Below are 27,776 nucleotides of genomic sequence, written 5' to 3' on the forward strand. Positions count from 1 at the left end.
CGGGCTAGTCTGCCTGTCATCCAGGGCCCCGAAGGTCATTACTCTCAAAGGCGGGGGCCGCTGGCTCATTCTGGGGCATCTCAGGGACACAGTCCCTGGGCAGCCTGACTGGGTCACTTGACTCAGTATTTAAAGCAGTTCCGATAAAAAAAAATTTAAATTAAAAAGCCCTGGCCGGTGTGGCTCAGTTGAGCACCAGCCTGTGCATGGGAAGGTCACCGGTTCGATTCCAGGTCGGGGCACATGCCCAGGTTTCAGGTTCGACCCCTGGTTGGGGCGTATACAGGAGGCAACTGATGGGTGCTTCTCTCTCACATCGATGTTTCTCTCTTCCTCTCTCTGTAAAATTAATGAAAATATTTTTAAAAATTAAAGCAGCCCTGTCGCCCGCAGGTGGCCCAGCTGGCAGGACCCACGGAACCTCAGACGTGGAGACAGTGCTCAAGTTATCAGGAGCCAGGCCTGGAGGCCACAGCGCTGCTGGGGTCACACCGCAGAGCGGAGAGGAACTGAAGGTCCGGGATGCCTCTCTCATGTCACTCGGTGGCCCAGACACAGTGCTGAAGGGAGCCCATCGCCAGCAGGTGCCCCGAGTCCAGGTGCCACGGTGGGAAAGCAGCATCTTCAGCTTGGCGAGGAGGAGCCGGCGGCTTTTCTCTCAGAACTATTATGAAAGAAAACAGTCACCTGCTCTCTGGACTTCCCCGGCCCTCCTCTCCAGTCACCTGTCCCTCGCAAAGGACGCCTTCCTCCTCCTGAACTTGCCCCCCCTGCGATTGGGTGGTTCATCGTTTATAGGAAGAAGAGCCTTTCTTCAAAGGCGACCGTAAGGGTTTAGTCCTGACGACCGACAGCTGGGCACTGCCCGGGCGCCAGGCTCTGGAAGCACTCACCAGCCTTATCGAGTGGGATCAGGACTGGGAAACGCTCTGTGAAGCGCTTCGTTCATCTCCTAGGGCTGTTGTAACAAGTTCCCCAGATCTGAGTGGCTTAAAGCAACAGAAATTTATTCACTCAGTTCTGGAGGCCAGAGGGTCAAGGGGTTGACAGGGTCACGCTCCCCCCAGGGGCTCTGGGACGGTGCATCCCGTGCCTGTTCTAACTTCTGGTGGCTGCTGGCATCCCTTGGTGTCCCTGGCTTGTGGCCACATCACTACAGTTTCTGCCTCTGTCTTCGTATGGCCTCAGCTGTGAGCTCTATCAGGACACTGGTGATTGGACTGTGGGCCCTACGACAATCTAGGACCGTCTTCCCACATCAAGATTCTTAAATTAATCACAGCTGCAAAGACCCTTTTTCCTTAGAAGGTAACAGTTAGCGGCTCCAGGAACTAGGACCTCTTATCTTTGGGTGGCCGTCATTCAACCTACCACGGTCCATCCTCTGGCCCCAAAGGTTTACGTCCATCCCACGTGCAAAATACACTCGCCTCGACCCAGCACCTCCGAGAGGCTCAGCCCATCACAGCAGTAATTCAAGCTGAAAATCTCATCCCAAGCTCGTCGGCTCAAAGTCCCAAATCGCTTCATCTAAATCGGGCATCGGTAAGACTCTGGGAATGAGTCACCCTGGGGGAGATTCTGCTCCCTCGCTGGAGCTGTTGAACTAGGAAATAACTTTATTCCCAAAATACAAACGGTGGGGCAGGAATAGAATAACAGTTATAGACACTCTCATTCCGAAAGGGGGAAATGAAATAAGGGGTCGCTAGTCTCAAGCACCTCAAAACCCAGCAGGCAGATTCCACTGGGTTTCAGGGTCGGGGCTTCAGGCTCCACCCAGGGCCTAAGGCTCAGGTGCCGGGGTGGGGACCTGATGTCTTTGGGTGGCTACTATCGAGTCTGCTTCATTGTGATACATATGTCAGTAGATACTATTATCAAAGTTTTTTTTTTTATTAAGAACACGTTATAGTGCTTTTTAGCATAATTGTGTTTTAGTTAGTGATGGTCAAGCTCCGACCACCTGGCTCTTATTAAGCTAAACTGGCAGCCCCTTCTCTTCCCCGGCCAGCAGGTCAGCCCCGCTGGTGGGTGGTGTGAGTGGGGTTTTGATGATGACAGAGGCAGAGCTGGACCTGGACTCGCAGCCTCCGGGGCAGATCCTCAGCTGTCCGTCTCCTTCCCTCCCCGAAAGGACCTCAGCAAACGCAGCCATTCCCGCCAACCCCGGCCTCCCCGCGTGCCCAGGAGCAGGAGCGGGGCTGGGCCTGCTCCCGAAGCCTGACGGCTTTGCTCACGGAACGTGTGGGGCCAGCGGCTTCACACAGGGAGGGAACAGCCGGGATGGGCTCCCTGCACTGTCAGGCCACAGGTCTGAGCTCTTCACATTGCTCTGCCCCTCTATCCACGGGCTTTCCCAGGAGGGACCCCACAGGTTTCTACCGAGCCTGCCCGCCGCCTCCTGCTCGCCCCATCGGAAAGGCTTCCCCCCACCGGGGCTTTGGGAAGCCGGCTGCGTCCCTGCAGACCCAGGAGTCAGGTAGGCTGGGAAGTGGCCCCGTGGAGTGAAAGTTCCTGGGAGTAAAGGGACCCCCAGGGATCACAGATCCCCCTCCTGTTCAGCTGCCATGACCCGGACGTCCTCAGGGCTGGCGTCCGGGGTGGAAGGGGCTCTGGCCCAGGGCAATTTCCCCAGGACCAGGCCCCTTCTCTCAGCATCTCCCTTCTCTCTAGATTTCTCTCCAGGGGCCTCATGCTGCTCGGTGCCCCTCATTTACGAATACATTCCCGAGCCTTCTCGAATTCTCTCCCACCAGCCCACGAAGGCTGCCATCCCTGCTCTTCCTTTAGTGACAAGTCCCCCCACGTCCCCCGTGCTCCCAGGGCCGCCTGCCTCCCACCGCCTCCTGGCCCACCTGGGCCCTGCACCTGGCCTTGGGGCCCCTCCCATCGCTCGGACCGTCTCTCCCACTGTACCAGGGAGAGGACAGTCCCAGCACCCGCGCTTCCTGAGCTTAGCTTATCGAGGCCTCAGTTTCCCCACTGTCTGGGCTAAGTCCAGGCAAAGAGAACTTGGAGAGGATGGTTTCCCAGAGGAGGCCGCACTTGTGGCAGACAAGACGCTCCTCCGTCTCCTATCAGAGGCATTGGCAGTCCTGGTGCTGCTTTATTCAGGTGCCTTGCTCGCCGGGAGCTCTTCTGCCCACTTTATTTCCCGTGTGGCTCCAATGCGGGGAAACATTGGTCAGAAAAGTCCCAGGCCCCCCGAGTGCACCTGGGCGGCATCCTTTCTCGTTGCATCTGCTGGCTCGGCCTCCCCCACCTGCCCAGGGCCCCTGCTGGCTCTTATTTCTCACTGTACCTGCAGTTTATGTGGGTCTGGGAGCTGGGCTCACACTGGTCCCTCCTCAAGGGGGGATCACTTCCCACTTTGGAGCCCAGGTTCAGGGTCAAGGTCAGCTCAAGCCCCTGGCGGCCTCCTGGACCTGCAGCTTCTCCTCTGCTCTGCCTCTTACACTGATGTTTAGAGATGTCCCAGATCACAGATGGAGGTCACAGGTGTCATCCACACCGAGATTCTTAGAATCAGAGGGTCCAGAGACTTGGGAAAAAATGACATTTATTTTCATGAACCTCCAGCTGAATGTAGCCCATAGACTGAGAGCTTTGTCAGCAATAAAAAATGGGATATTTTTGTATCCCACTGCAGACTTTTCAGACTGTTTACGCTCATCCCTACTTTGAAATTACAGTAGCTGTTAGATATGAGGCCTTATTTAATGAATTACAAAGCGCACATTATAAAATATTTTGATAACTCTCAGTATAATTAGTTGTCCCTGCAATCCCATTCGATGTGTCTTACTCATTTGAAAACCTCTCAGGAGAGGCCCAAGTTGTCAGCAAACATCAGAGGACCAGGGTGGTGGCTTGGGAGACCCTGCAGCTGCAGCCCACTGAGGACGCAGGGATCCTGCGACAACGTGGCTGCCCGGCCCATCCAGTATCTTCCAGAACTTTCAGTGACAGCAAACGTGGTGGGCGCTGTGGCCGCCTGACGGGTAGCTGCCCCTCCGTCCTGGCCAGCAGCGCACTTCCAAAAGGGGCAATGGCACTGGGAGGTGACTGTTGCTGCACCAGCACCCAGGTGGCTGGCTCTGGGCGGTGGGGCCTGAGGTCTGCAGGGTGGGGCGCGGTGGTCACTGGGACAGTGAGAGGAAAAAGTACAAGAGGGGCGGATGGAAGGAAAGTGGGGGGGGAGAGAAGGGAAAGCGCACAGGAGGATGTCTGCTTGTTTTCACCAGGTGTCCCCTTGTGCTTTGGCGGCGGGGGACCCAGATGGGCAGAAAGCAGCTTGTTCACAACACGACACCCCAGGACCGACCTGGAACCCTGCCAGCTTTGGACCGCTTGTTAGGTGAGACAATTAATGCCTTTTATTGAACTGCATTTAGCTGGGGTTTCTGCCACGCATGCCTGGAATTGCTCCGGACGACAATTCCCTGCGATTCAACAGCAACAGGGACAGTTAGGTCCGGAAGTTCCTGGGCGAGCCTGAGTCACTACTGGAAGCTCTCGCATCTCAGCCCCTGGATGGTGACCCCCCCCCCCAAGGGTTCTCAGGTCACCTTCAGGAGGCCGGGGCCTTTCTGGGACCCAATCCTTATCCTCATACCTGCATTCAAGGTCTGGTTGAAAGCGTGACTCCCTGGGGGGTGTCACCTGCGATGAGGACCACGGCGGCCTTTCCTGCAGCCCCGCCCCCCCCCCCCCCCCCCGCCCCAGGAGCCCAGCAGCAGCTGCCGAATCTTCCTCATCACGCCTTTGGGACCTTACGGATACAGTCTTTCGGAAACATGGTGCGTCTCCAAAACATTTGCAGGCACGCGGGATACATAAAATCAAATACATGTACGTTGTATTATTAGTAACTGCTCAGAAATGTGTCATATGTCCAGGAAGACAATTTTCTCTTAGGTCAGCCCATGGACAGAGAGAATGAGTTTTTTTTTCCTGGCTGAATATTTTTTGAAATGTGAAATGTATCACAGAATCAAAGAGCTGAGTTGGCTTAAGTATTTTATTCTAAAATCTGCTCCTTTCTGCTCCAGTCCAGAGCTCCCTTCCCCCAGGACCAGCCAAGTCCTTCCTGAGCACTGGGGACGCCCGCTTCTGTCCCCCCCTGTCCGCTGAGAATCTCCTCCCGTGTCACTCCCACTCTGAGCCTGCAGAGCACTTGGCCGGCTGTCCTTTTTTTGACATTTCAGGTTTTCTCCCTTCTTGGTCTTCAGGACTCTCAGGGCAGCACAGAACATTTCTCAGCAAATATTTATTGCATGAATAAACTTTCCCCCGTTGCCAAAGCAAGAAACACACACACACAGATTCCTCGGGGCTCTGATGGACACTGCACGATTATGTTGAGCTTGTTTTATTTCTCAGATGGCAGGAGAGCCAAACTTGTGGTGGTTTTAAATAAAATGGAGAAAGAAGACGCTTGAACGTGGCCTCCGGAACGTTGAAAACACTCACCTGGCCCGTCTTCGCAGCGCCGGCCCCTCCGTCTCAGTCTGAATGACTGACGAGGACTGGTCACTGTTTCCCGCACGCTGTGGGGGTGTTGAAAGGCAGGTATTTCAAGAGGCCAAAGATGAGGGAAGCACCTCAGGCAGCCTCGGATGGAATCGGAGAGCTCAGAAAACTGGTAAACAAGTGTATCGATTTTAAACACTTTAAAAGCTGTGCTTCCCTCGGCCTACCCGGTTTGGACGGTAGGCTCTGGGTCTGGGTGCCTGGAACTGGCTCCAGGTGAGTACCCAGGAGGGGCATGACCTTGAGCAGGTCAGCCCCTGGCCCTGAGCCAGGTTAAGGGCTTCAGGCACCCGCCTCCTCAGCCAGCTGTAAAACGCAGCCCGACCACGACTCGCCGGTCACGGTGAGAAGACGATGTATTTAAGGGCTTGGCTGCCTGCCTGGCACATCATAAACCCTCCACAAATGGTAAGTTATTATTACAAATAACAAAAAGGCGCAGTGGTAAGAGGTGAATGCATTTTAGAATCGTGGTAAGAAACGGGATTGAGCTGGGCCCCCCGAAGCCGACGGACCATAATCTCTGTCCTTTAACACCAGCCACATGCACCCTCCCCCAAGACCAAGAAGGACCGCAGCTGCCACCGGGGAGCGTTATCTATAAAGTATCTTCTCTTTATTTAAGTTAAACAATTTTCAAGGATGGTTTCCATCTATAAAATGGACAAAGTACAAGCTCTGTACAGCAGTTCTTTTAAAAAATCAACTGGAAAAAAAATTACCAAACTATATTTTGAAATTTGCAAAACATACTCACAGATACCATCATTTTAGCTTTTATGAGGACATAAGAAAGACCACCACAGAGAAGACGACCAGCTGCGCCACGCTGCCCGGCGGGCTCTTAGGATCTTTATTTGTAAAAACGGAGCGGGAGGGGGAGGAGAGCCCCGATGACTACAAAATACAGCAACCGCAGTAAGTCACTTTGGCACACTGTGTCATGTAAACATAGCCCGCCTCCGGGGGGCCCTCCCGGCCACCGCTCACAACACCCACACTGTCCAAGGCCACCGCGCCCACCAGCTCCGGGACAGGAAGTGCCCCCCAAGGGACTGCGTGTACTGGTCCCCTTTGAAACGCTGGTCAGACTTCTGGGTTGGGCGGGTGTGTGGGCGAAGGATCGTCAAGAACCTGATGAGAATTTGTTTTCCGCCTAAGCCAGATTTGTTTTCCTTCAGTGGGATTTTTTTCTAACAGTAGTAATTGCTCGCAGGTGACAGCGTCTGACGTCTGAGGATGGGAGGCAGGGCTCGGGCCCAGCGCATCGGCACCTCCCCCACTTGAATCTGACGGCCTTACACAGGTACGTGACTCTCCCCAGGGGCCTACTTGTAGTCGAGACCAGCCTCTGAAGACTTACGTGTGGCGGTCACCCAGCCTCCGCCTCCCTGGCCACTGACATACACCTGGTTGCCTGGCAGGGGCGGAAGGGAGAAGGCGGGGAAAAGCCCCCAGCCACGCTCCCGTGCCCAATCCACTGTCATAAAGCAGACGCGTGGAGGAAGGGGGCCAACGATGTTCCCTCTCCTAAAAGAAATGAGCAGGGAGCAGTGGCTCGTGGCAGTGTCAACCTAGCAGGGTCTTCCAGGGCCGCTTCTGTGACCTGCCCGTCCCGCCCAGAGGGGCCTGGCAGCTGGTGGGCTGTGGGCGTGGCCAGCCTGAGACTGGCATGAGTGTGGGAGGGGGCGAGGGAAGGGGGGCAGTGGCCAGGCGGCCAGGGAGCCTTCTGCAGGGGGCCGGGGCTGGTCTGTCACTGCAGGTGGGGCCACGGCAAAGACAAGGAGGGCTCCGCGGGCATCCCTGGGCGGCCAGGCAGGCGCCCAGGTATCTCTTCCTGTTGTTACTTTTCGCTTGTAACTGTCTTGTGGTTTCTTCTGACTTCTCCTTCCTAACCCACGGGCTGCTGCCTCGGGCCGAGGCCTCGGCACCAGCGAGCAGGCGGGTCGGCCTCCGTCCTTCCTGATTCTTGACCCAAAGCTCCTGAGGCGCCCCCTGGGCCTGGGAGGGGCAGAGCAGGCAGGCCAGAGTCCAGGGCCCGGTGACAGGGCCACCGGCTCACCAGGACACTCACCCTTAGCCCGGCCCCGCCCGTGGCAGCCTCTGACAGTCACTGGGAGCTGTGGGATCGGGTTTTTTTTTCCTTAGAGAAAAAAAATTCAATTTAAAAAGACCTAAAGCAATATTTGTTAAAATAAGTAACCCGTCCAGGTTTACAGATACCAAGGGCACGAAAAGTGGATTCCAACACAGAGCAGTGGCTCCCGCGCTGAAGTCAAACAAAGACACTTGGCTGAGGCCGGCCTCCGGGCCCCCAGCCGGCCACCGCGGCCCCTGCCCACTGCTAAGGCCACTCACGGGGGGCAGAGGTCACTTCTGCTCCGGGAGAGCCAGGCCCCAAAGGGCTCGTCCACCCCACATGGCCGCGCGCTGCTCCGTGAGAATTTACAAGATGAGGACCTACAGAAACCATAGGGAACTGACCGTACGTTCTTTCGGTATATATATTTATATTTAGTGTCCCGCCATAGAAAAGTTCATATTCAAACGCGGCAAGTACGCTGTGTGCGGGGGTCTGCGGCTGGGAACCGCGGGGCAGGGAAAGGGAAGACAGAAACCTGCGAGGTGGCCATCGGTGCGCGGGCCACGCGTGCTCGCGACGGGGTCAGGTGGAGGTTTCAGAGCTCTCCCCGCTGCATCGGAGCCACGGCGCCCCTCCCCCGCCCGTCTCCCAACCGCAGGCCTTCGTTGTCACATCCCTGTTGTCCCTGGGGATGTTCCTCAGCGTCTGGGCGAGGACCAGGAGGAAGCCGGGAAGGAAGGGGCGGCCGTGGCCTCCGGACAGGGGACCTGGCCGCGTCCTGTGGCTGGAGGGGGCAGTTCCCTTCCCCGCCTCTCCCGTGGCCGCCCAGCCCCGTGCCTTGCGAAGCGTCCGACTTCCAGACCATGATGGAATACTGAGGTATGTAGTTTCGCGGAAAGTTTAAGAACAGAATCCAAATCACGATCATCCGACTCAGGCTGCTGGTGTGGGAGCCGGCCGGCCCGGGCGCCTACGGCTGCAGGTTGAGCGAGAACTTCCACTGCTGGGACAGGGAGGGGCCGCACACCTCCACGCTCAGGCCGCCCGTCTTGGCCGTGCGGCTGTCCAGGCACAGGTTGCTGCCCACGTGCCGCAGCTTGGAATTGCCCTCGATCTGCTCCCATTTCTGCAAAAGACAGGAGAACGCCTCCCGGTGTGAGAGCAAACGAAAGAGCCCGAACGGGTCCATTTACAGGGTCATGGGGCTGCATTAAAAACCAACAAACACGCTTTTCTGGTTTCTGACCATAAAGGATGGGCGTTGGCAAGAGCCCCAAGACGAAGCAGCCGCAGGTGCTGCTGAGGGCCCAGGAAAGAAACCCGTGTCCATGCTGATTTGCAACTCAAAACCTCTTCTCTGGGCCGCTAAAGACCACTCCTCTCGCCCCATCCCATCCCCGCTCTGGGTGTCCCCTCGTCCAAGCCCCAGTGCTTTCCTGAGGGAATCTGCATCCATTCACCAGGAGGCTTGGTCTTGTACTTCACCCCAAGAAAGAAGCCCCAGGAGCCCCAGTCCTGCCCCTGGCTGCTGGAAGGCAGCCCTGCCCGGGAGCTTGGTCTGGGCACTTCCAGGCTCCCACTTAGGGACTATGCTCAGGTGAACCAGAGGCGCTGTGTCAGGTCAAAACACGAGAAGCCTTTGTGGACAGAACATCAAGTTCAAGAACCTACTTCTCTCTTGCATGTCTCCTCTACTAGTGTGTGAGCTCTTAGCTGGGTGCGAGAAGCTGGTCTCAGCTACCCTCCAGTCCCCAGTGCTCTGCGTGGCAGGGACCAAACAATTTTGTTGAGTTCTGAATGTCCCACTTGTAAAATACAGCGTATAATGTCTCCTACTAATGTGTGTCCACATATACCCCACTAACACCAAACCAACTGCCAGCCAAACTCAACGACCAATCAACCCATCAACCAGCCAAATTCAACCTACCAACCAACCAAGCTCCACTCACCAACCCACCCACCTCAGCCCACCAAGTCAGAAGACAAAGCCCATGATCCAGCCTATAGACATCTAGGGACCTCTCACCTGTCGTTTATCCCCATGTAAAAATATCTAATGCTTGTTCATAATAAAAAAGTAACCCACTTCTTTCCCCCAGCGCTCTCCCTTCACTAATGTGGTCTGTGACTAATTAATTTTTTACGCTGTGTGCACTGGCGCTCCTTTCCCTAAGTAGTTTTGCAAATCCTTTCAATGCTGTGGAAGTGAATTTCCTTCCTCTCGCCTCCCTTTCCGCTCTGACTCTGCAAATGTACACATGATACGAGCACGGAGACGTGCCTGGAAACCGAATATTCCAACTGGCGAGACAGTGCAGCTTTAAGATAAAAATAGCTGAGGAGCCTCTTCTCAAAGGGCAAATGGGTGAGGCAGAGAGGAGCCAGGGCCCTAGGACGGGACCTGCCACACCAGGATCCGGGTGATGATGCTCTCAGGGCCCCGAGGCGCTCACGCCCGCTAACCTGGCCTTCCTGCCAACAGTGAAATTCAGAACCCTCAGGTGAGCGCCAGGAGGCCATCCCCTCTCATTCTGGCTCCACCTCTGCTGAGACTGTCACTCCCTGTGCTGCTGGTCTCCATTGTCATGGAAAGTGTGTGCACAGCTGCCAACATCCAACGTCACCCTGAGTGGCCAGCAATCAGCTTGACAAAGACTATGGATGAATGAAGTCTGATTCCCTCTCTGGAAGGGCTGTCTGTCATGTGTCAAAGCATCTGCTCAACGGAGGCCTTCAAAAAGCACCAGCCCCTGCGGCCTCTGGAAGGCAGTCCTGTCAGCTCCGACCGTCACTGAGAGGACTGTCGGGGGGTAGGGCAAACTTCCGAGACACCAAGGACCGACTGCAACGTTACTGGGAACCTTGCTTTCTAATTAGGAGCATTCCTCTCTAATGGGCTGAGTCTCAGGGTGATCACTTTAATGGGTCCTCACACCTGCCACGCATCCAGAAAAGCCACCTGTTCCCATCTGTGCCTGAGCCGTGCTCTCAGGTGTGGCTGGCTGTGGCTGCGTACCTGCTGGGCCCGCCCTGAGTTTTCCGTTGACAGAAAAGCTGCGGGCCACAGGTCACTGCTCTGTGACTGTCCCTCCCGCCACGCCTGTGGTCTCCACATGCCAGAGGTCTGATGGAGCAGAAAGTGATGGGGTCCGGGCCACAGTGCCTGGCACTCAGACACACGCGGGAGAAGCACCAGCCTTCAAGCACTCACGCCCCACACCGCTCACAGCCATCAGGATCCCACAGCCACTCCAGCACTGGATCCACTGAGTGCGCCTCCCACCTGCCGGGAACTCTATCCCGTGCTGGGGTTACCAGCGGAGCAAGGAGCTTAAGTCAAATAAGGCAGCTGGACATCAGTCATGTAAGTGGGCAACGCGGAGCCCGGGGCAGCCGGCGGGTTGGAGTCCGGCACTGGCACCCTCGGGTGCCGAGAAGCGTACCTGTCTGCTGTCGTTTTCTCGGCAGCCCTGCAGCTTGATGAGCGAGCCGGGCGCCCGGTCCACTACTGTCAGACACAAGTCCATGTGCTTCACCGACTTCTCCTTGGTCAAGGCCCATTCCTGGAACATAAAACCGGACTTGGTCAGAGGCGTGCGCCACGCAGGCTGGGAAGTGAGAGAGGTGAAGCGGGGCCCCGAGAGGGAAACAGGGAGACCGCACCGGCTCAGAGCCATCAAATGACTGTGCCTACAACTGGGGGGGGGGGCGCCCGGGGACCCCCATAATCAGCACTCAGTGCTCGGGGAACCTGAGTAAGAGGAACAGTATCACCTATTTTAGCCCCAAATGCAAATGAGATAGCCACACCCATTTCTCCATCACTGAGTGTGAGCTGTAAACACTGCTCAAGCTGGGTCACAGGTGCACTGTTCAGGGTCCACTTTCCAGCCACATTATTTTGGAAAGACTCTGCCTCAGGCAGGTGTGGTTTGCATCAGCATTTGTCAAAGTGGATTGCAATGTGTAAATATTCTACTTGACACACGGCAGGTGTAAGTGAAATGCATAGTGCAGAGCCTCACAACTGGGCAGAGCTGACCTCCTGACACTCAGGAGGTCCTCTGAGCCCCGGGAATGGCTGTGTATCCACACACACACCACACAGCTCACAGCAGGCGCCTGTTATGTGCCAAGTACTCTCTTAAGCCCTTTAGAGAACAGACCCTGGTAGTCTATTCTTAACTCCATTCTATAGATGAGAAAACTGAGCCACGGAGTGAAGTGACTTGCCCATGATTTTTAAAAATACAAACAAACCTATATACATACACACATTCAACATACTCACACGCACCCCTTAAGGGCTGGGAGGGAGGTGAGAGCACAACCATTTATTTTGCATCCTAAAGGAAGCCTGAGAAGGGAGAGGGTAAGTGTGGCTGCAGGCAGGGGGGGCCAGGAACCTGCTCTGGGCAGGGCCGCAGGAGGAGAGGAGGGTGAGGCCTCTGACCGTCACTCCAGGGTTGACCCTTTCAAAGGAGTCAACATCCAAGTGAGCCCTCAGGATCCAGAAACAGCTTCCAACTGAGTCTCCCACGGGACCCCTTTACCCACCCCATCCCCCCTCCTGCTACAGGCCCAGAAAAGCTGCTACAACTCCTCCATCCGTCTGTCCACTCTCCCTCCACCCATCAGTCCATCATCCACCCAGTGACTGTGCCCTGCACGGCCGCAGGTGCTCCCACAGGGCTGGACACACGGCCGCGAACAGACAGGCCAGGCCCTGCCCTGAGCGCGCTCTCCCCGGGAGAAAGGGTAACAGTGGTAACCAAGGTGGTCTGTGATTTCAAGCGCTAAACTGTTTTCCTCTTTTCTGTTCTCAGGGGGAGGGTAAGAGAAGGAATTAACTTTTCAAGAAGCCCCACCATTTAGCACAAAGTCGCCCTGGAACAAACAGCTGAGAAAAGCACCGACACCCAGCACGCCTGCCCTCACCAGCCACGGGGCCGCAGAGGCGCAGCAGCCGGCCAGGGACGGGTGACGCCCCTTCGCCTGCTCCCAGCTTCCGCTCCCTCCTAACGGGGAGTCAGACTCGGGCCAGTCCCCTCACCCTCCTCGACGTCAGCTGCTTATCTTTTAATTCGTGTTTCTCAACGTGCATTCCAAGTCAGACACATTTGGGAAACGCTGGATTGAGGCCCCGTTTCTCTCCTGCAAATTCACAAAAGCAGCCTATGAAAGGGTCTGAAAGTCTGAGAGCAGAGGAACCTGCTGGCCTGTTTTCCTGAGAGTCACCCTGTCCCCACCGCGGCCGAGTGCCGGCTGCAGGTCACTCTCTGGGAGGGCCGCACGCAGGCCTGAGGGTCGGTCCAACCTCCCACAGTGCGGTCACTCCACAGCAGTGCTGCCGAGGCCCCAACGGGCACCCGACGTCACCCACCACCTGAGCTGCAGGACGGCACGCGGGGTGAAGGGGTCCCAGGAAGGAGCACAGCACCGGCTTTCACTCACTGAGAGTCACCAACCTGACACCCCCCCCACTCACGGGTTAGAGGACCGGGCAGGGGACTGCATGGAGAAGGTTCTAGATCATCCAAAGCAGGTGTTGAGAGAGGCCGGAAGGCTTGCGGATACCTAATTAAAGCGTGCGTATAAATGTCTCCACCACCTCGCTACTGAGCCCCTTTTAAAACCGTCTTGACACTGATTCCAGAAAAACTAGTTCAGCGACGCAAACAGCAGAGCTAGTCGCCACTCTGTTCTCTTGTTGCATTCCAATGATCTGAATTTGTAAAGTTCATAAATATTTAAGAAACGCTTTTCCAAGCTGCCGTTCTTAAAGAGCATGGCTATTAATCTTCCCATTTTCTGAGTCGCTGAGGCTCCACCGGAAACCCGAGAGCAGATCTCACTCTTCCAGGGCAGGGCCCCGCTTCCAGTTAGGAAATGCCCTTTACCTGCTCACTTGTCGTCTGCGTGGTGTGGGAGGTTTGCGAGGGAACCCCAAGTGGCGAGCGCGAGCTCTGGCGTCCTGTCCCCTCAGCACTGTGCTCCCCACTCCCCAGACGCTGCCCCCAGCCGCACGTGGCTTTAAAATAAGACCTTTATTTGACATCATCGGTCACACCAGCCACACTCGGTGCTCCATACACAGGCCGGTGGCCACTGTGCTGGACAATCTAGGACATTCTCATACGAGGTCTACGGACAGTGTGGATCTAGAGAGCGGCTCCTGGGCCTCAGGCTGGTCCTTGGAGGAAGGTGTGCCCAGGTGTGGGGGTGAAGGTACACCAGGCCCTGCACCTGTCACCTGCTGACGTGTCCTCTCCCAACAGAAACCCCGCGCTGCTCAGCGGCGCGTTTAGAATCGCCCCCCTCAGAGTCTCAGAAACCCTGATGCCCTCTGGGCCCAGACGAACCAAATCAGGCGGGGGACCCGGCAGCAGCATTTTCTACAAGTTCCGGGGCTCCTCCAGGGCGCAGCCACCACGTGGGTGCTGCCAGCGAGCCCCGGCGGGCTGCCCGGGCCCCACAGGCTGTGTCCTCAGCTCCAGCCGAGGGCCCGGCGCAGCACCCGGCCCAGCAGCCACTCAGCAACGACGCGCCGGGGAGAAGGGAAGGGCCCCTGTGAGATCAGCGAGGGTCTCGGGAGCAACAGGGAAAGGGAATCAGAGCGGTGTGCTGTGACAGGCCACCTCGCCGGTCTCCACGCAGGCTCTGCGTCTGCACACAGCGGCCTGGGCCACGACAGAGCACTGCCACCTCTGTGTCCCAATCCGCTTCCTCCCCCAAGGGCATCCTGAGAGCAGCTTGTCACCGGTGAGCTCCAGGGCCTACAAATTTACTGTCCAAACAACACACTCTGAGACTAAGAGGGAAGCTATCCCACACCACAGGGAGTCAGCGGGTGTGAACAGCCCGAGTGCTGGGCAGGCCAGGCTGTGGCAGGGCAGCCGGCCTGGGGGCCCGCTGGGGGCAGGCTCAGAGATCCACGGCCAGGCAGGGTCGGGGAGCCAGAGCCACAGCGGCCTGCGCTTCCTCCTGGGGGGACGTGGGGGGTCACATGTCCAGCTGCCGCTGGCTTCTCAGCCGTGGGGTGAAGGTGCAGTCTGTTCCTTGAGGCCGCGCTGAATGGGACAAGCCAGGCACAAAGCCCAGGCTGGGTGCCAGGGACCCCGGGGGAGGGGGGGAGGGGAGGGAGGGGGTGACCAACAGGAAACCCCTCAGGAAGAGCGAGCTCACGCCCTTGTTAAAAGCTCTATAATAAGACAGGTCACCTTCCAGTGGAGCTGCTGAGATGGGAAGGATGACCCCTGCCTCACTGAGTCATCAACACTGCGAATGTGACAGGGGAGACCCAAGGGATGAGCGGGGGAGGGCGGTCACCCGGGAGTAATGAGAGGCCTGAAAACACGGATGGAGGCCGACTGGGTTCATGCCACACGCAGACCAGAGGAAGCTGCGCCCGGCCCCGCGGAATCAGCTGCCCAGCGACCAGACCCGGTGAACTCGGTGCCTGGAGGTCAGGCCCACCGTGTCCCCCGTCTTCACAAAGCTTCCATTTTCTTTCTTTCTTTTTCCTGTTAATACTCACCCCAGGATACTTTTTCTATTTTGATTTAGAGAGTAGAAGGGAGGCGGGGAGAGAGGGAGAGACACACATCGATGTGAGAGAGAGGCATCGCCTACGTCCTGACGGGGGCCAGAAGCGAACCTGCAATCCAGGTACGTGCCCCGACAGGGACTCGAACCTGCGGCCCTACAGGGCACGAGCCGGGACTCTCACCACGGAGCCCACCGGCCAGGGCTCAAAGCTTTGATTTTCTGAGGGCGAGATGTCAGTATTTCCATTACGGTTACGGCTGGAAACATAAATTCGATCTCTCCCATCCTCACACTGAGGCCCAAACTGCACAGACACATGCTCCGTGTGGAAGGAACAGCGCCTGCACCGGAGAGAGACCGGTGACAACTGCACCCGGCCCTGCAGCGCTGCCACCACGGGAGAGTCTGAGAACGTCACACAGGCCACCCGGCTCCCGGCAGGAAGCGAGGCCACATTGAACTTCAGTCCTCAGACCACAGGGCAGACACGGACATGGAAGGGCTCAGGGCGGGCTGGCACCCACACACCAGGCTGCGCCCAGAGGCTGTGCTCACCCAAAGCCCACAGCCAGTCCCCAGGGGGCATTCTCAGGAGCCAGAGGGCGTCCTCAAGGACAGAGATGAGATCCTGGGAGCCCACGAGCGGCACGGGTGTTTGGGGCCAGTCCTGGGTGCTGGGCTGACCACCGATGCTGACCCAAAGCTGGATGGGGACTGCCCTCACCCCCTCACGCCACCCTAATTTGATTTAGGATGTCCAGGCCATTCCAGGCAGCCGCTAAAGTGACGTCACCAAGTAGGCAAAGTATCTGGGGACTGTAGCTGCCTACACGCTCCTTGGGAGGGTCTGGAATAGAGAACTTGACACGAAAGCAGGGCCCTCTGGTGAAAACAGTTCTACTTAAAGGAGGTTCTGGGATCAAGGAATCTGGGATCCACTGAGCTAAGTGGATCCCAGATTTTTTTTAAACTGCAAGACCTCTGAGAGCTGGGCTTGTTTTCAAGGAGACAGGAGTACACAGCACTGCCCAAACTTTTTTGTGTACAAAGCCCACATTTTACCAAGTACCCATTACCGTCTCCTGGGAAAACCGCCTTCTGGACCACACGCCACGGTCAGGCCTGTCCAGCCCTCACCTCTCCCCTCCTCCACGGACAGGAGGCTTGGATGCCTCTGGAAGAAGGCGTGTGTGCCAAACTGAGCACGAAAGTATTAATATTTTATACCCGAAGCTGTAATTATCTACTAATGGCCTCAGTGGCAACCCACAGAGAAGCACCTGTGAGGAAGGGACACAGGCGGGTGTTCACAGCACCAGGCACCAGCCTCGGGAGCACACAGCGGGCAGGCACTCGGGGTGAGCCCCACACAGGGGGGCAAAGGTGGCGGGAGACCTGGAGGGGGAGGCCACCAGCCTGCAGCCGTGCCTGGGCCGTGGGTGGCAGTGGGTGACAGTAGATGACAGCGGGTGACAGTGGGATGACAGAGGATGACAGTGGGTGACAGTGAGTGGCACTGGGTGGCAGTGGGTGACAGTAGGTGACAGTAGATGACAGCAGGTGACAGTGGATGACAGAGGATGACAGTGGATGACAGTGAGTGGCACTGGGTGGCAGTGGATGACGGTGGCAGTGGGTGACAGTGGATGACAGTGGGTGGCAGTGGGTGACAGTGGATGACAGTGGGTGGCAGTAGGGTGACAGTAGATGACAGCGGGTGACAGTGGGATGACAGAGGATGACAGTGGGTGACAGTGAGTGGCACTGGGTGGCAGTGGATGACGGTGGCAGTGGGTGACAGTGGGTGGCAGTGGGTGACAGTGGGTGACAGTGGGTGGCAGTAGATGACAGCAGGTGACAGTGGGTGACAGTGAGTGGCACTGGGTGGCAGTGGGTGACAGTGGGTGGCAGTGGATGACAGTGGGTGACAGTAGATGACAGTGGGCGGCAGTGGGATCACAGAGGACAGTGGGTGGCACTGGGTGGCAGCGGTGGCACTGGGTGGCAGTGGACACGGATGTCAGTGCTAACCCGGCCTGAGGCTGACTTGGTCGGACTCTGGAACACCCCGCCTGACCCTGGGCTGGCTGCGGGGGCTGGGAGCAGCCAGGGGCTTCCTCACAGGAGTCTCCGATGACAGGAGACAGGGGCAGCCGACGCTCAGCTCAGGGCCCCTCCCTGCTCCCCTGGGCCTCCAGGCGCTCGCCTTCACCACGTGCACGTACCTGGTTGCCCCCCGCGTTGTGACACTCATAAACTCCAACAACACCGTCCGCAAAATGTCCCAAAGTGTCGAGGCAGTTGGTTCCCTGCTGCAAGGCCCCAAAAGCTATGTCCTGATGGTCAGGAACCCTGGAAGGCAACGTGAGAGCCGTCTGCTTAGATCTGCGGGACCCCAGCTCCCGATGCCGGCCCCTGCTGGTGGTTTCATCTCAGGCAGCAGGAGAAAGGAGGGGAGGGCTCTCATCTCCCCCTCTCCAAACCTTGTTCCCTCTCCCGCACGTCACCCACAAACAGGGCGGTGGCAAGTTTTCTGTAAAACATTTCATTTTTAAGCTTGCAGCCCAGCGCCTACCCTTGGGAAGCTCTGGGTCAATGGCAGTGATCATTACTGACCTAACGCAAGTAGTAAGCGGGTGTCTCCCCGCCCTGCGCGAACAGAGGAGCAGGTTCACCCGCTGGTGTGGTGCTGAATGCTTCAGACGTGGTCTTAAGTGCAAAGGGCCCAACGTCACCCCACATCACAGGTGACCTCAGGTGGAACAGTGCATTTAATGTCACCGTCTGGTGTCGTTACCCACCAAGCCACAGGTGGCTGACAGCTAAACGGGCACCATTAAGGGGCTACAGTCCACTGCTGTGATGCCCCTCGCTGGCCAGGGGAGGGATGGCGACCAGGGGCTTCCCACTGGTGACCAGCACGGTTCTCAATCCCCAGCAGAGCCACCCGTGAGCAGAGGGATAGTTCTGAAGGTGACGCACTGAGGCAGGCCAGGCGGCATCACCCAGCTCTCGGCCAGATCTCTGGGACAGGCTCCGAAGGAGCCGTGAGCACGAGGGACAACGGTGGTGGCTTCACAGTCAGTCGCTGTGTCTGTGTCGGAGGCTGTGCGGTGCTCTGGGAATATGCAGAGTGAGGGAGGGGCCCCAGTAAGGCCAAACCTCCCTGACAGTCCCTCTAAGGAGATGAAGTTCAGGTGGACCCTGAAGCCCGCAGACCTACGGGTCCTGTGGGGAGGGTGCCACGCTCCCCAGGGACACGGGGCTCACGTGAATTTAGGGTGAAAGGCCGGTGCAGGGAGAAGGCTTAGGAGAATTTCTGCGTCACTTTAACTCCTGTGGGAGGCAGGGTGCCATCGTCTTTCCCACCTCACAGGTGGCAGAACCAGCCTGGAGGGGAGGCACACAGGCAGGGTCCCCCTTCCAGCCTCTTGGGTGCCCTTATCTGCTGGCTCACGGGAGGGGCAGCTGCCCCCGGAGAGCAGAAGCGCAGGGAGATGAGAGGGGCAAAGAGGGTGAGGCCACAGGGGCCGGAACAGGGAGGCCGGGCCGGGGCACCTGGCAGGCGGGGCAGAGAGCACGCCCGTGGGAAGGCCGGAGCCGCTCCTCCGGCCACTTACAGGGCCAGTCAGACAACAGGGCTCCGGGTCATCGAGCCCATCATCTAACAAGGGGGAACAGGGGAGACAGGGTGACAACTTGGGATAGTTCCAGGTCTAAGAATGGAAGGGTTACTCCGCTGGGGAGAAGGCAGGTGGGCACGGTTCAGGGAGCATGTTCTCAGCCACGCCCGGGGACAGCTGTGGGCAGGGACACGGGGACATGCAGTTCTCACTGGGAGCCCAGCCCCAGGCCTCTTGCTGAAACACAAACCTCACTTTCCTCCGAGAAGCCTGCCACCTTTCTGACGTTTGTTGCTCCCAAGCCCTTAAAGCCCCAGGCTCCCAGGGAACCTACCTTAACTCTGGATAGACATTTTCAAGGTACCACTTGAACGGCTTGCAGCTGAGTTTCTTCCTCAGCTCCAGTCGGCTCTGAATACTGGGGAAGAGGGAAACGGGGTTCTCTTACAGATTTTAAGAACTTGTAGGCTCTCGACATCAAACCTGGAAGTCGGCCCCTGAGAACAGGGTCAGGGCAGGCGGTGGAGCCTTGACTGACCCTGTGACCCGTGTCCCTGTGACCCCGCCCTGCCCCACCTTGGGTCCACACCCTCCCCTTTGACACCTGGGCGGTTGTTCTCAACTCTGGCCACAGAACGGTTCTCGGGGTGCAGGTTGGCCATAGCCCCCACTCCTTGCCCCTCCCCCAGGATCCCAGCGCGAGAAGGATCCTTGCAGGTGACACTCACTTGCCATAAGGAACGTTCCTGGCAGAAGGCACTGCTGCGTAATAGAAATTTTTGTATTCATCCATCCAGACCTCTGCTGCCCGGCGGGTGTTACTAGAAACAAAATAAACCTCCGTGAGCTGCGATTTGCTTTCTGGCCGTCGGCCCCGCTCTGCGCTTGTCTGCTTGGGGTGCTACTCAGGAGCGGGTGTTCAGCAGATGTTTCCGGAACAAACAGAACTTGCTTTCTTGTCTTTCCCAGAACACATGTTACCAAAGAGCAAAAGTCAGAGTGAGAATGCCAGCACAGGCGGGTATGTCAGAGAAGAGACTGGGCTTGCAGCATAAAGCAAGCAAAAAGGGAATTACTCTGCAAAGACGTGCATGATGGACCCACGGAGAGCTGGGGCCCGGGAGCACGGCCCCCAGCCTTTGGCCCCCACGGCCTCTCTCATGTTGTTACCCCCGCCAGACAGCTCTGGGGAGCTGCCCAGAACAGGTAAGAGTTGCCATGAAAGCGACTCTCTCTTCTGCAGACTGAGCTGAGGACCCTGTTTGCACAGGGAATAGTGACCCGAAGGGGACAGCAGCTCCCTGCCCCACGCCGGGGCTCCTCCTGCGCTGTGGGGGCAGCAGACAGAACAGGCTTTTCTAGAAGGAAAGGAACCCACGTGCCTAACTCACTCATGATCAACGAGGCCCCTGAACAAGCTACTTCTCAAGGCCTGACGTGTTCCCAGCGGCCTCCTGCACAGGCTCCAGGTCTCAGCCTGCGAACCTTCCAGGGCCCTACCACGGAGCATCAGCACAGTGACCCTCTTGGCTCCCGTAGCCTGGACACGTTTCCTAAGCAGACTCGCTCCTCAGGCTCGCGGCCCGTCCTCCTCAGGGACCCACACAGCAGGCATCTGTTCTTCCAAAATACATACGGAGGGAGGCAGTGTTCGCCTTCTAAAACACTTCCTTTTCTCTACCGGGAAGGTCTCTTTTAAATGGTGAGCCCTTCAAAGAACCCAAGTTGCGATGATTAAAATCGTTCCCATTTGGCGTACATTTTTTACACAAAGTGATGTATGTACCTTTTTCCTGTTCGTGACGTGCAAGACGGACTGTTTAGGATGCGATATGGGAGACAGACGGACAAGATCCCACAGTCCCCACCTCTAGAAATTTATCTCAAGGAAATAACCAACCAGGAACGAGAATATATACTACGTGAAAATACGACCACTCAGGCATGGTTTATAACGGCAAAGTGATCGAAACTTATGACCATCACCAAATAAATGGACGAAACTCGGCCACTGAAAATACTGGTGTACATCTTACGCGTTGCTATGGAATGATGTCCTTGACTTGCTGGGTGAAAATAAAACAGATTACAAAACAGCACACAGTAGGTATGTGTGTGGATGGGGAGAGAGAGGAAGGTTGAGAGACGATTTCACCAAATTATCAGAGTGCTATCTTTGGTAATGAGGTCGATGATTTTATACTTTCTGTGAAAAAATACACAGATACAGCACTAAGTATGTAAAGTGCTGGGGATACTGGGTCAGAAGTCTTTTCCTCAGGAGAGCTGTGAAACGGTCCTGCTAAGGGGCCTATGCTTCAGCCTCTCTCCGGTCAACCTCTGCCCTGCTCTATGACTTCAGTCCCCTGGGGCTTGGACTCCACAGCAGTAAAATGAAAGATGTGAGGATCTCCCGGGTCCCTTTCAGCCCTAATGGTTCTAGGTTTTACGAGTTCCAATTGGGTCTTAAATCACTTAAGTCATTAAGTGATTAAGTCACTTCTTAATTCCTAACTGCAAAGCATTTCCTGTCTACTTAACAGAAAGAGATGTGTAGGTCGTCTCAGAAAATAAACTTCATGTGCTCTTCAGTGCTAGTTTCAATTCATTCATTCAAGTATTTATTCGGAACCTACACTATGCCAAACAGTCTTCCAGGTGCTGTAGGTACAGTGGCACCTGGAGAGGCCACGCTCATGGACCCGGGTTCTCCTGGCTTCTGCTCCCCGACCCTACTGCACCCCCACCCCCCTCAGTGCAGATGAAACAGCTCTGGGAAGCAGGCGGGAGAGGCATTTAAGCTGGCCACTTATCCTGCTTGGTGATAATACCAAGAAAAGTTCTATAACAAAGTAAGTTTGAATCACTGGTTTTCTATGTTTAATTTGGTCATATGGTCCATGACCATGAATAAACAGCCTCGCCATTAGTTGCTTAAACCTAAGTCTGATGTCCACCCCAGGGATCTACCCCACAGCCCACGGCTATTCTGCTGGGACTTCTCCTGGCCTCTGGGTAAACGCCAATCAACACACACACTCAAGCACAGCCCCCTCCGAGGGCCGCCACGGGCCCGCGAGAGGCTAACTGGAAATGCAGCTGTGCGCGCAGAAAGGAACCGCCCAACTGCTCTCTACTGGTCCAGGGGATGCGGCTGCCACAACCAAGAGCTCGCAGGTGTGTCATCAGCTTCTTCTTCCTAAAGCAACAGGTGCCACGTGGCACACGTGGGGGTGGCAAAACACGGGGGGATGTGGGTGACCTGCTCCATTCACTCACCCGCCACTCACTCGCTGCCCGACTGGCTGAAACCACCTGCTACGTGCCACTCTGTAGCCAATTTTAGAATCTGAACCCAATTCCCAAGTCCCGGCGACCGCAGGCCCGAGCTACACTGAGGGATCTAGAAAAAGGTCAGTGTATGGTGCTGACTCGGATTCCGGGCCAAACCGCCGGCCTCCATCCAGCTCCGCCACTTTCCAGCATGTGGACTTGGACAAAGGAATCAAGCTTTTCTATCTCATTTGCCCTTCTCTCCAAAGTGGGGATAAATAATATAGTATTTCATTCCTAAGTTCTTACGAGAACTGCAAAAATTCATATTTGTAAAGTACAGCTGGCCACACACAACACTCTATGAATCTTGGCTATTGTTGTGAAGTCCCACATTTTAGATGGTGACATACTTGTACATTTAATGCCAATATTAGAGGAAATTAAAGAGAACTTGGGACTGGAAAGGGACCTCAGAAGTGACATAATTCCACCTATCTTTAGCTGAGTCACTGAGATAGAGGGGAGGGAGGGCCTCGCTCAAGGTCTAACAGATCAGCGCTGCCCCCGGATACTGCCGCGGGGGCAGTTTCCTCTCCAGGTCTCCACTACGCAGCTCCTGGGCTGTAAAACACAATGAGACGGCTTCCCGTCGAGAAGGGAGTGCTCCTGTAAGTGTGTGCAGGGCTACGTCTGGTGTGTGTCACCAGAATTTCTGAAACCCCGCCGCTGGCCGGGAAACACAATGGCTTTGATTTGGGTATTCGGTGTCTATACAAGGTTTCTGGAAAGAGTTCACGTGGCCCCCAGGGGAAAATGTGTGTTTCATTTTGTGCAGTTCATTTTATGAGACCATATATTTGTTTCTCATAAAGAACAACAGGGAGGTTCAGGCAACATCTGAAAAATGACATACTTTCTGAGGTCATTTGGTCACAAGCATTATTTGATATTTGGCTTCTGTTAGAGTTTCCTAGAACTCAGATGCTCTGTGCTAAAAATTCACCTTCTGTACAATGCATGAGCATTGTGCAATCTGTACTTAATCAAAGTTTAAATAAAAGATAAGCCAGTCATTCTGCCCTGCCCCAACTGAACTCCTGCCCGACTCTAACACTCTCGGTCTTCAGCAGGGGCATCAGATCAGCACCTGTGTGACCAACAGCCTGGTGTCACCCCTTGCCCTGTTTCCTGTCTCTGCCACCCCGTGGGTACATACTGCCTGCCTCAGAAAGTAGCTGGAACCTGGCCCCATGGCCATGGCCCTGATCCAGGCCACCTCACCTCTGGCTACAGCTGCAGCTCTTAGAAAGCACCGCCTCTGACCCTGCTGTGGAGGGAGGGACACACGCACCACCTGGTGTCCCCTCCTTGCCACCCTCCACCCAGCCAAAGGGGCCTCTCTAAAGCTTAAAACAGAGGCGGAGGTACTGCCTGGAGCCCCCACTGGCCCCCGCCCACACCTTCCCCGCATTAGAACAACAGCCAAAGTCTCCCACCACCTCCAGGGAGCGGGCCAGGGGCGGGTCTGGATCTCCCGCCCCGCCTCCTGTCCCTGTTCTCCAGGCTCCAGGCACACCTGGCGTCCTTCTGTTGCGCGGGTGTGCCAAAAATCACCTTTACCTCAGCGCCGTGGACCTGCTTATTCGGTCCCCTCATGCCTGACCGCATGGCCACATTTCCTCTTTCCACAGCATTAATTAATGTTTAAAATAATCTTATTTGGCTGAGCAGGTGCTGGGCCGATTCCTCCCCCCTCCTTGACGCCGGGCTAACCGGTCTGTCTTTAGCATCTATAAAATTTCCAAAGACAAATGTGGTCCTGTGGACCAAATATTTCCAAGTTTTCTTCAGAAAGCTCTCATGTTGGCTAAAATATACCAATTATCTGTCACGAATCCTATCTACACATCATGACATCTTTCTGACTTTAACACTGTTCACATATTGTACCTTGAAGAGTAACCTGTAATAAAAAAGGTGTAAGTTCTAGTTCTTAAAACAATCTTTTCCCACCGCGCTTCTGGGGGTCCAGCTCTGCGAGCTTTCACACATGCACACATCCCTCCGGCCGGCCCCACGGGCAGGGGGCACAGGACATCCCCCCCCATGTTGCCCCAGTCGTCACCGCTCCCCAGCCCAACCCCGGCAAGTCCCCAAGTGACAGGCGTGTCCTGCGAGAGGAATCGCACAGCATGTAGCCTTCTGGGACCAGCACCTCACTCAGCACAGCGCCCGTGAGAGGCGCCGCGGGGTGTGGCTGGGCCGCTGTCCCCCGTCACTGCTGCGGGGCGCGCCACTGGACATGTCTCCGTGGATCGAGGTGGCCTCCCGTCCGGGGGGCGGTCAGCAGTGCCCTGGGCCCTGCTCAGCCTCTAACCACTTACCGGGCGAAGACAGTGCCGCTGCCGCCGGGGAAAGTGTAGGGGTGCTGCTTCCGGAACACGTGGCCCACGCGGCTGCAGGGGATGATCTCCAGGCTGCCCCCACACTGCCACACGCGGAAGGAGATCTCTGAGACGGAGAAGAGACGGGGTGACCCACAGAGCCCGGCTGCTCTGCGCAGCCGCGGCCCTAGACGGGTGCAGACGCCCGCCCACCGCCCAGCCAGGGGGCCTCCCTGCTGCGGGAGACACGTGGTCTGGAGCGTTCCACAGTGCAGACCGCAGACAGGCCCTGGGCAGACTGAGGGCCTGTTCCAACGTACATGTAATCAAATAACCAAGCTACACGCCTTCAGCGTCCACAATTTTAAACTGTCGATCACGCCTCCGTAAAGCTGGAGGGAAAAAAGACTGGAAGGAAGCTCATACTTCAGCTCCCTGGGAGGCGTCTCCCCCCAGCAGTGCTGTTTTACAGACACGGAAACGTGGTGCGGACACAAAGCATTCACGCCAAACAAGGCGCCACATCAGGTCGCTGACTATCCTACATTTTCAGCACTGATCAGAATTAGGGAGGCCACGCAGGTCCACGTCACCAAGTCCCATGGTTTTTTGTTTTTGTTTTATTTTACAGAATTCTGTTCCAAGTTAAAAAGAGAAAGAGGGAGAGTCTGTTGTAACATTTTTCAGATTCCGACGAAACGCCTTGAGATGAGAGCAATTCTCTGGTCTGAGGATACAGGGCGCCCGGCATGAGGCCAGCGAGTCCCTGTCACGTCGCAAGTATCAGCCCAGGAAACGCTTGGGCCGAATTCTCCGCCCGCTGGTTCGGGACCGCGGAGGGGTCTATCCCATTCGCACTTGCTCAGTGTCGACGCTGTCGGAAAAGGCAACGCTGAGGGGGTAAAAACATCCTGAAACCAAAGGCCTGACACCCCACGATTAAGCCTCGGCGGGAGATACAACAGGCAAGCATGTGCGCCAGCTCCCCCTGGAACTCACGTCACGCGCGCCGAGCACCGACATGCGCCTGGGTTTTCTCCATCCAGGAAAAAGATCAGTTCTCTTCCCTTAAACTGCAAAAGGGACGCTTGCCCTTGAGGGTCGGCAGGCCTCAAGCCACCTGGCAAAGGTCGCTGGCACCGTGTGGAGTATGACAGTGACCCAGGGTGCCCGGGTACCTGACAGCTGCCTTAAAGCTGCCCACGGACCCCCACCTGGGCGGCTACTCCCCGCCTGCTTCACCACGGACTCTACCCGCAGGAGTAAGGGGCGGGGTGCGGGCTGCTCGAGCTAACTGGGCACGCACTCCCCCTAGGAGTTCTCCCCCTCATTGGTTTTTAGAGAGTAGACGGGAGGGCGGAGAGAGAGAGAGAAACATCAGTGTGAGAGAGACACTGGCTGGCTGCCTCCTGCTCACGCTCCGACCGGGGCTGGGGAACAAACCTGCCACCCAGGTATGTGCCCTTGACCGGGACTCGAATCCGAGCCTCCTGGAGGGGGAGAGGAGAGGCTGCCCAAGCCCAGGTGGGATACGCCCCTTCCTCCCGACCTGCCTCACCCCGAAGGAGCCCCTCAGCCCTTCTGCGGAACCTCGCACACAGCACAGCTACACAAATATAAAAACCAAACCACCAACCAACCAGGTAATAAATAAATAAAATTCTCTCCCCTCTCTCTGGTCTCGGGGTGAAACGTCTTCTCTGAGACTTAAATCAACCTTCGCTGCAGCTGCTGACACAAGGGGCTGGCTGCCGTGTCACTCGCCTAACCCGTGTTTTCAGCTGACGGCACACACTTCCGAAAACCGCGCCGTGGCTGCGGGAAGTGGTCACCTAAGTGACACGCTGTCCCGTTTCCACTAAGCGGGACTCGAATCCTCTTCGGAGGTTAACAATTCTTCTGAAGCTTTTAGAGCTCAAGCAACTTTAACCCATGTCCTGCCTACCTGTCAACACAGCGCTAAAGTCACACAACCAGGATGTGACTCAGGGTCCTTTGTCCCCGTGTCACTGCAAGACCCCTAAAGAAGGACTCCTGACCAAACCAAGGCAGAGACGCCATCCACAGGCGAGATGCCATCACTAACTTTAACACCGTAAAATGGGGGAATTTTTGTTCTTAAACCCTCACCCGAGGGGGGAGAGAAGCATGGGTGTGAGAAAGAAACATCAACAGGTTGCCTCCCGCATTCGCCCCAACAGGGACTGGAACCCGCAACATGGGCATGTGCCCCAACTGGGGACCGAACCTGCGACCCTTCGGTGCATCAGACAATGCTCAACCCACTGAGCCACACCGACCAGGTCTAGTCTTTTCTTTTAAACTAACAAAAAAGACCAGTCTCTGTTACAAGTAAAAACTACTAAAAATGAGAGCGGCATCACCGTTTTCTGCCTTGCCCTGCGCCCCTCCTCCCAGGGTGCGCCCACCACGGGCAAGTGGAATTCAACAGCATTTAGTAGCCAAGAAGAATCGCTCAGAACCCCGAACACTGGAAGGCTTCAAGTAAAACAAAGGAACAAAACAAAAGAAGGCGAGTCTTTTTATCTTTATGTGATACATACGATGCAGCTTCCAATACGGACAAGTCTATAAATTTCACTGTCCCTAAATCCGGCTAAAAATGATCCGTGTGGGTTATTTAAAAAATGAAATCAAATTAGAAGCCTTCACAAAGGAGTCGGGAAGGGATTAAATGCAAGGCCTCGCCCCCTCTGAGGCCAGGATTACAGCCACCAGGGCTCCCTGTCTGCTCTACACGGTAGGAAATGAACCCTAGAGCCCGAGAGGGCCCCCGTTTCTGTAAGCGTGCTTTCCAAACCCTCGGACCCAAACCACGTTGAAGAGTTTGCATTTCCCTTCAAGGGCTTTTCTGTGTTCTGCCTCTGTCCTCGTAGGGCGACATATTTTAATGTCCAACACACGACACTTTTAAGAGTAAAAGGGGCGCTATTTATACTGACGTGGGGACTCATGACGTTGGATGGATGGTCGCTCTAATTTCTTTAACATTTTCCAGCTGGCTCCCTGCATCCCACAAACTCTTGCCTTGACTGTGTCTTTAAAGCTTCCACTTGTCATGTCTGCGCCTCTGGGCGGACAGGAAAAGACTGCGGTTTCCCCAGAACCGGAAGCTGTTTGGTGGCGGAGACACGAGGCGCATACGTACCCAGGTTCTCTCCTCCCCACACATCCATCATCATGTCGTATTTCCCCAGCTCTTCAAAATAGAGCTTATCCATCACGAACAGCCCTCCAGCGATCATGGGGGTCCTAAGGAGGCAGAGAAGGGGGAGGGATGAGCGAGAGGTCAAAGTTCAAGGT

The 27,776-nt window shown here is 56.1% G+C and overlaps 1 protein-coding gene across 1 annotated transcript in view; it reads right to left on the minus strand.

Moving 5' to 3' along the window:
- Positions 1–6,129: 6,129 nt before the first annotated feature.
- GALNT2 (polypeptide N-acetylgalactosaminyltransferase 2) overlaps positions 6,130–27,776 on the minus strand; it is a 147,364-nt gene continuing 125,717 nt past the window's right edge. The window contains exons 10-16 of the mRNA XM_087829055.1: positions 27,622–27,725; positions 24,453–24,579; positions 19,521–19,613; positions 19,127–19,210; positions 17,395–17,521; positions 11,065–11,184; positions 6,130–8,744 (exon numbers count right to left, since the gene is read on the minus strand). Of these exons, the coding sequence (XP_087685181.1) occupies positions 8,589–8,744; positions 11,065–11,184; positions 17,395–17,521; positions 19,127–19,210; positions 19,521–19,613; positions 24,453–24,579; positions 27,622–27,725 (811 nt within the window). The 3' untranslated portion in view covers positions 6,130–8,588. The remainder of the gene's footprint in view (positions 8,745–11,064; positions 11,185–17,394; positions 17,522–19,126; positions 19,211–19,520; positions 19,614–24,452; positions 24,580–27,621; positions 27,726–27,776) is intronic.

Source organism: Miniopterus natalensis, chromosome 21, assembly GCF_054644295.1.
Source record: "Miniopterus natalensis isolate mMinNat1 chromosome 21, mMinNat1.hap1, whole genome shotgun sequence".
NCBI classification, from domain to species: domain Eukaryota; kingdom Metazoa; phylum Chordata; class Mammalia; order Chiroptera; family Miniopteridae; genus Miniopterus; species Miniopterus natalensis.